Here is an 8,059-nt window from a genome sequence, read left to right as displayed (position 1 = left end):
TGCAGGTGAGGGAACAGGCTGAATGTGCTGCTGGAAACACCGAGGAATCCAACCAACGTTTCCTAAAAACTGCGTCGGATATACATTTTATCTTTTTTGATTTTTCCCTGTTTGATTTTTCTTTTTCTTTTTTAAAAAAAACCCAACAACACAGCCTTGAATTTCTTTCAGCAGGTTGTGCGTTGTGGACTCGCAAGAGGAGTGAGAACTATACTGTCTGTCTGCTGGCTGCAAGTGACTTGGTAGGAAGAGAGCAGAGTAGGCAACCGGACAGGTAATTTTGCCTCACATTGACAATCCTTAAGATCGGGAGAGTTGACAGGCTGCGCGCAGTCGACACTCGCCTTTATGATGAGTTTTGGAAACTGCGCGGAAATTTAAATGATCCTCTGATATACGTGGACACATCATCGGACAGAGGAATATTGCAACCTCACCCCCCCCCCCNNCCCCCCCCCCCCCCCCCATAAAAAAAAGAGGAGATTCCTAACCACAAACTGTGAGTAAAGCGGCTGGATATGTTCTGAATTTACTTTCTGGTGATATGTTGCTCGGACAATAACATTTTGGCTTTTACGCGCATGAAATTCAAATATCTGTGGCACCGCCCGGAGCGCACGGTCCCTCTCTGGTGTCTTTTCCATATCATTGCGGTTTTTTCCCAAATTAAACAAGGAAAGAGCAACTAACATCCAGTGCCAGAGGAGGAAAAGCAAAGCAGAGACGAAAAGCCCGTGCACTTGCTGCTTTTCACTGCAGCAGGAGCGATGTAGGAAGTCGTCCGGAGGATGAAGTCTTACGCATCCCGCAACAGAGGGCTTTGCTCTTAATGAAAACGACATTTCTTTTCCATAATCGGACTCTCCCGGTAGTGATTAAATTATTCTCTTTTTTTCTACATTTTTCTTTTCAAATCTAAGTGGACATTTTTTCAGGGGAGAACAATGAGGACTACTGGTGCAGTGGACTATTTGTACTATTGCATGCTCATCCTGCAGCTCGTGCATCAGCCCGCTGCCAAGCAAGTGCTCCGGTACCGTTTGGCTGAGGAGGGACCCGCCGATGTTAGAGTAGGAAACGTAGCCGCCGACCTGGGCATTGTAGCCGGGAACGGTGAGGTGACATTCACGCTAGAATCAGGCTCAGATTTTTTCAAAATAGACAACATAACAGGTGAGCTCACCACCAATGAGAGGCGCATAGACCGTGAAAAATTACAGCAGTGCCAAATGATATTTGATGAAAATGAGTGTTTTATAGATTTTGAAGTGTCAGTGATCGGACCAGCCCAAAGCTGGGTCGACCTCTTTGAGGGAAAAGTCATCATATTAGATATAAATGATAACACACCGTCTTTCCCATCCCCTGTCCTGACACTGTCTGTGGAGGAAAACAGACCCATTGGAACCCTTTATCTGCTGCCCACAGCCACAGACAGAGATTTTGGTAGAAATGGAATTGAGAGATATGAGCTTATCCAGGACAATGGGGAGAACTCAAGGCGCTTGGGCTCTTCTGGGGATTCATACTCGGGGAAGAGGAGATTTGAGGAAGGCGCAAGCAGGAGCAGCGTCTTTGAACTGCAAGTTGCTGACACTACTGATGGAGAGAAGCAGCCTCAACTCATCATTAAAGGGGCCCTTGATAGAGAACAGAGAGACTCCTATGAGCTTACACTGCGTGTTAGGGATGGAGGAGATCCCCCTCGCTCCTCTCAGGCCATTCTTAGGGTGATGATCACTGATGTGAATGACAACAGCCCTCGATTTGAGAAGAGTGTGTATGAAGCGGATCTACCAGAGAACAGCTCCCCTGGTGCCCCCATACTACAGCTCAAAGCGACTGATGCAGACGTGGGGGTTAATGGTCAAATAGAGTATGTGTTCGGGGCAGCCACAGAGTCAGTAAGGAGGCTACTGAGGTTGGATGAGAGCACAGGATGGCTCAGTGTGTTGCACCGCATTGACCGTGAAGAAGTGAGCCAACTGAGGTTCACAGTAATGGCCCGTGACCGAGGCCAGCCACCGAAAATGGACAAGGCCACTGTGGTGTTGAACATCAAGGATGAGAACGACAACGTTCCTGCTATAGAGATACGGAAAATTGGACGCATTTTCTTAAAAGACGGGATAGCCAACGTGGCAGAGGATGTGGTGGTGGACACACCCATTGCCTTAGTCCAGGTGTCAGACCGTGACCAGGGGGAAAATGGCATTGTGACCTGCACAGTGGTAGGGGATGTGCCCTTTCAGCTCAAACCAGCCAGTGAGATGGAGGGTGAGCAGAATAAGAAGAAATATTTCCTCCACACGTCTGCACCGCTGGACTATGAGGCCACACAGGAATACAACGTGGTCATAGTGGCTGTTGACTCTGGAAGCCCCAGTCTGGCAAGTAATAACTCTCTTATCGTCAAAGTGGGCGACACTAATGACAACCCTCCTGTCTTCAGCCAGAATGTTGTAGAGGTGTCGTTTCCAGAAAACAATGCCCCTGGCGAGAGGGTGACAACAGTGGCAGCCATTGACGCAGATAGTGGGAAGAATGCTGAAATAGCCTATTCCCTAGACTCATCAGTAAATGGGATTTTCTCTATCGATGCAGACAGTGGAGACATCCGAGTAAACACCATTCTGGATAGAGAGCAAACGGAGCGCTACGAATTCAAAGTGATAGCCAAAGATAAGGGCATAAACACCCTTCAGGGCTCTGCAACAGTGGTTGTCCTTGTGGCCGATAAGAATGACAACGAACCAAAGTTCATGCAGGATGTGTTCACCTTCTATGTCAAAGAGAACCTTGAGCCCAACAGTCCAGTTGGCATGGTTACAGTCATTGACGCAGACAAAGGCCAAAATGCAGAAATGAGTCTTTTTATTGAGGAAGAAGAGGACATCTTTTCTATTGAGAATGACACTGGGACTATTTTCTCCACCCTGTCCTTCGATAGAGAGCAAAAAACCACATACACATTCCGTGTCAAGGCTGTCGATGGTGGTGACCCTCCCAGATCTGCCACTGCCACAGTTTCACTCTTTGTCATGGATGACAATGACAATGCACCAACAGTCACTTTCCCAATAAACAGCTCTTACACCCTTCTTCCTCCCTCTAGTAACATTAGGACAGTAGTCAGAACTGTCATAGCCACTGATACCGACACCGGCATCAATGCAGACCTGAACTACAGCATCATTGGGGGGAACCCCTTCAAGCTGTTTGAGATTGATGGGGGCACGGGGGTCATTTCACTGGTAGGGAAGTTGGAGCAGAAGCACTATGGTCTCCACAGACTAGTGGTCCAGGTGAATGACAGTGGCCAGCCTTCACAGAGCACCACCACACTAGTTCATGTGTATGTTAATGAGACTCTTTCTAATTCCACAGTTGTGGAGGCCCAGGTGGCTAAGAGCCTGAGCACGTCTCTCAACACCAACATTGCTGGTGACCCCAACTATGATCTTAGCAAACAGCGGTTAAGCATTGTGATTGGGGTAGTTTCGGGCATCATGACAGTCATCCTGATTATTCTAATTGTTGTCATGGCCCGTTACTGCCGCCCTAAGAATAAGAATGGTTACGAGGCCGGAAAGAAGGATCATGAAGACTTCTTCACGCCACAGCAGCACGATAAGTCCAAGAAGCCCAAGAAAGATAAGAAGAAACAGAAGTCCAAACAGCCACTCTATAGCAGTATTGTCACTGTAGAGGCCTCTAAACCCAATGGGCAGCGCTACGATGGTGTCAACGAGAAGCTGTCAGACAGTCCTGGCATGGGCCGCTACCGTTCAGTCAACGGAGGGCCAGGGAGCCCAGATCTAGCCCGGCACTACAAGTCCAGTTCACCACTCCCTACTGTCCAGCTTCATCCGCAGTCGCCAACAGCTGGTAAAAAGCACCAGGCAGTTCAGGACCTGCCCCCTGCCAATACGTTTGTTGGCACCGGAGATAACATTTCCCTTGGATCTGACCACTGCTCTGAATACAGCAGTCAAACTATCAACAAGTACAACAAACAGGTAAGAAGACACGTCTCCGTGTTCTTTTTTCCCCTCCACCACTCTTAAATGTCCTCTGTTTCTTCCTGTTAGTGTTCTCTCTACCATAATGCTTTCTGACAGGGCTAGTCTCAGTAGTCTTGTTGCCTTTATGGTGCTAATGTGTGTCAAGTTAGTGCTATTGATCTGTTTTGGTTTGGAGTGCCATTCACATGTAATATCAAAAGGCAAGAGAAGGGTTAAGATTAGCTTATGAAGGGGTATTGTTACCACTCGACCAAACACAGCCAACTTTTTCACTTTTATCAAGGCATGTGTTGAGACTGCTTTTTCCGTCAGGGGTGTCACAACTACTAACCTTGGCAAATATGTATCTGAGTGTTGTAGACAGCTCACATAAGGGTTTGGTTTGCAGTTATTTTATCCCAGAGGGGAGCGAGGTAGGGGCCGGCTACATTCCCCTTAGCCATGTCAAGCCCTGCCCTGCCCTCTGTCTGTGACAAGGCTGCATTGTCTTCTTGTGAAAAGGGAGAAAAAAAACAAAGGAGGATAAGAAAGAAAGGTAGATGTAGCGTGAATGCAGCACAAACATGGCTTTGTTAGGTTTGTGAGTCAGTTTTACAGTCTGGGCTTAAGTAGGAACATCTGGCCAGGAGGTCATATTAACATTCTTCTGCACTTCGGGGTCTGCATCAATTCATTGACCTAGCAGTGAAATTGGACATTTTTATAACACTTCCCGTATTGTGCCTTAGTTGCTTTTTACTCCCTTACCTTTTCCCTCATATATAAATGTCTGCCATTTTCTACCTGCTTTTCTTCCCTTCCACTCTCATCCACCCTCCAGCTAGTCTTACCTCCCTTCTGTTTTTGCTTTTCTTTTCTCTTCTCCTCTCAGTAACTCTTTTCTTCCATTTGCAGTGCTGGAAAACGGTGTAGGTGGCATGATGTGATATTCAAATTTCAGGAAATGTGTGCTTTTATCATTTCAGTCTTTATACTTTTTGGCTGTTTTTTTGCACTATCGTGCAACAACGGCGAGAAACAAAGTTAATACATAATGAAGGCGGCTGATTTGCGTTTTCAGGAAAAAAGAACACTACTGTTTTATGTGTTTTCTATGGCAGGCTAATGAATTATTGATCTTTCTTTTACTTGGTGTCAGCACTACTCCTTTAGAATTCAGAAGTGCTGTTTTCTCTCACAACGCAGCTGGATTGTTTCTTTTTTCCCGATTTTCTTTTTTTTCCTCTTCTAGATATCTCTTTCTTCTTGTTCTTATATCTCATGCCCACTGTCACAAACTCTCCTTTGGCCCTGTGCAGTATAGACTTGCATGTCTGGCCCCCACCTGTGCTGCCTGTTTTCTCCTCTGTATTCCTTTTCCTCTCTTAGGTTTTCAGCCTCCGCCACATCATACCCCTTACAATAGTGCTCTCTGCCTTGCCTTTTTTTTCTTGCAGTGGTTTCTTTTTAAATCTCTACTCTCATCCCTTTCCCCTCCCTCTTGCTACTTCTCCTCTCAAATCATTTCACTCCCCTTTTACTTCTATCCCATCTCTTCCCCTACTCTGTCTCTAACAGCTTCTAATATGGTGTATTCACTGAGCTGCTTCCCAGAGTGTGAGGAGTGCTGTTGCTTTCGGATGTCTCCTGCATAATTAAAAGGGCACTCTATTTGCTGCTGCGGCAGCAGCATGTATTGTGTGTCACTATGCTCCACTTATATAATTATTTATTTACTGTCTACATTGAAGCTGTGGTAAGTTTTATGAACTGCGTTTGTTAGAATACAGTGTCATGGACGAAACCATAATGCACAAAGAGTATTTTCTTGTGAGATTTAAATTGTAGTAGAATAGTAAAAAAAAAGTGTTCAGTGGTCTACTGGGCAATATTATCCATGTTTATTGTGTGGTGCAGCCTGTTTGGTGTTTAATATACAATAGCTAGTAGGTATTCAAATTGCCTTTTATATCCCATGGGCTCAGTAAATACTCACTGTTGATAAATTCTGTTGGGGGTGAATAGGGTGTAATTTAATGGCTGCACAAGAGAGCTAATTGAAGAGAAGGTGTGCGTTGATGTGCTCCAATTATGGCATTAAACAGCCACCTCTATATTAGATTAAGTAGTGAAGCGGTCATGCTCTTGATTTTAGGGACGCTGCATCTAAAAATATTCTGTTTTCGCATAAGTGCCACTACAGCTAAAGACTTAATAAAGCACTCAAGGACACTTGTGGGCCTCAGTTAAGGGAACAATTTGTGTAAGATCTGGACTTAGTGGATTAGTGGAAAATGGTTACGTCAATGAATACATTAACATTATGTTTTTATTATATTTTAAATATAAAGGTGTTACAATTTTACTTCCTGAAGATTTATTCATATTGGAGGTAAATTCGACCCTTTTATCACATTTGGCCACAAAGGAGGTTGAACCTGTTTAACCTGTGTAAAAATTTCCAGGTGAGGGTAAGGGACGTTTTTCATTATATGTGTGTGTTTTCTCCCACACACACACTACATGCACATACACGCCCTCACCCACAAACCCTTCTCTTTTACCACTCCCTCTCTTTTTGTCCGTCTGTGGGAAGAGATAGAGACAGGCACAAGAAAGACGGCCCTGTTAGCGGTATAGAGAATGGCCCCTACTGTTTCACAAGGGACTTGGGGTCGGGTGGAAAGACGGGGAGGGAGGGAGAGAATAGTGCTGACCATTGACTGTAATCTCTGAGGTATCAGGTTCCGTCTTTCTCTCTCCTCGCCTACCTAATCTTACAATAACTGCACAGGCAACCTGCTCGGGCAGGTAACCAGGCAACTGAGGGAGTTTATCAGTGCGGCAAGCCTTTCTTTTTAACCCATCAGACATTTAAACAGTCATTAAGCTGAGCTAACTGTGAAGAAGCCAGTGTCTCACCCAGCAGCTGTTGAGGGCTTGAACAGGAGGGGCAACAGACTTGACATTTCATCTCTTCCTGTAACTCCATTGATTGTGGCTGATGTTATACATATTTTTTCCTGGCTACATTATCCTTATTCAACCAACTCCTTACACACCTGTGTCCAATCCTTACATTTGAAGGCTGATGAGTAGTGTGCGCACTTAACAGAACACTTAACTTTATTACTTTTGGCAGTAGCGTCTGTTCTATCCAGTGCCAGAAAATAATGCTGTCCAACTGTAATGTAGTGAGGAATGAAATCACTTAGCCATCGAATTAGCACAAGCCATCAGCTTTTGTTTTATCATTGCACTTCAAAGCACCACTCGTGCCCAGGTGGATCACTTTTAATCAGCAGTGAGCCACAGCAGCTTGTATTCTATGCTCTGCAAGCCTAGCCCCTCAGGGCAGTCAAAAAGCCCCGGTCCGCACACTTATACCAGGTTATCCTGCCTCGGGGCTGATGCAGCAAGCATAACTGGACATTGCCCTCAACCCGAGCCCCAGTGTTCACCTCCTGTGCTTCGGCCAGCTGTTCCTCCTGCGCCTCCTCATAGCTACAACCTCTCCAGCACAAGCTGAATAGAGCCACGGCGCATCTGATTTGCATAGGGCAAATCCTCACCTTACCGCACTCACATGGGACAAACAATATCAGCATGCAAATGGAGGTCACCTGAATGGTGTTTGTAGCTAAAACATAGGATGTGATTGCCCTTCAGGCTCCAGGCAGATCAGGAAACCAATATGGAAATGCAATACTTTGTCTCCGGCCTCATTTGTTTTAGCTACAAGACGTATCAGCCTAAACACCTATGAAAAGCCACAACTGACCTAATTGAAACCTGCAAAGCTCAGGTGACCCTGCATCTCTTTGTATGAACGCCTGTACGTAGGATTAAGCAATCATGCCACAATTGTCCAAACCTTTGTGTGTTTTTTTTTTCTCCAGCAGTCATCGCCACTTGCCTTTTTGTAGGCACCAAACATCCCCCTGATGGCTCTCGCGTGATTTTATCTTGTTGTGGCAGTCAGTCCCTCATTGAGCTCAATAAGGTAATTACTTGATAAGAGGTTCCACAGGAGCTTTAACATGTTTGGCCATCCC

General features: G+C 45.6%; 1 protein-coding gene across 2 annotated transcripts in view; it reads left to right on the top strand.

The window, feature by feature from the left end:
• Window positions 1-463: 463 nt before the first annotated feature.
• Window positions 464-8,059, top strand: part of pcdh7b (protocadherin 7b) — a 98,798-nt gene continuing 91,202 nt past the window's right edge. For both annotated transcript variants that reach the window (XM_035675621.1, XM_035675620.1), the window contains exon 1: window positions 464-4,019. In XM_035675621.1, the coding sequence (XP_035531514.1) occupies window positions 945-4,019 (3,075 nt within the window). In that variant the 5' untranslated portion in view covers window positions 464-944. The remainder of the gene's footprint in view (window positions 4,020-8,059) is intronic.

The sequence above is a fragment of the Morone saxatilis genome, unplaced genomic scaffold, assembly GCF_004916995.1.
Source record: "Morone saxatilis isolate NCDOM2014 unplaced genomic scaffold, NCSU_SB_2.0 Contig4, whole genome shotgun sequence".
NCBI classification, from domain to species: Eukaryota; Metazoa; Chordata; class Actinopteri; family Moronidae; genus Morone; species Morone saxatilis.
Note: the sequence above shows the minus strand (reverse complement) of the source record. Positions and strands in the feature narration are given on the sequence as shown.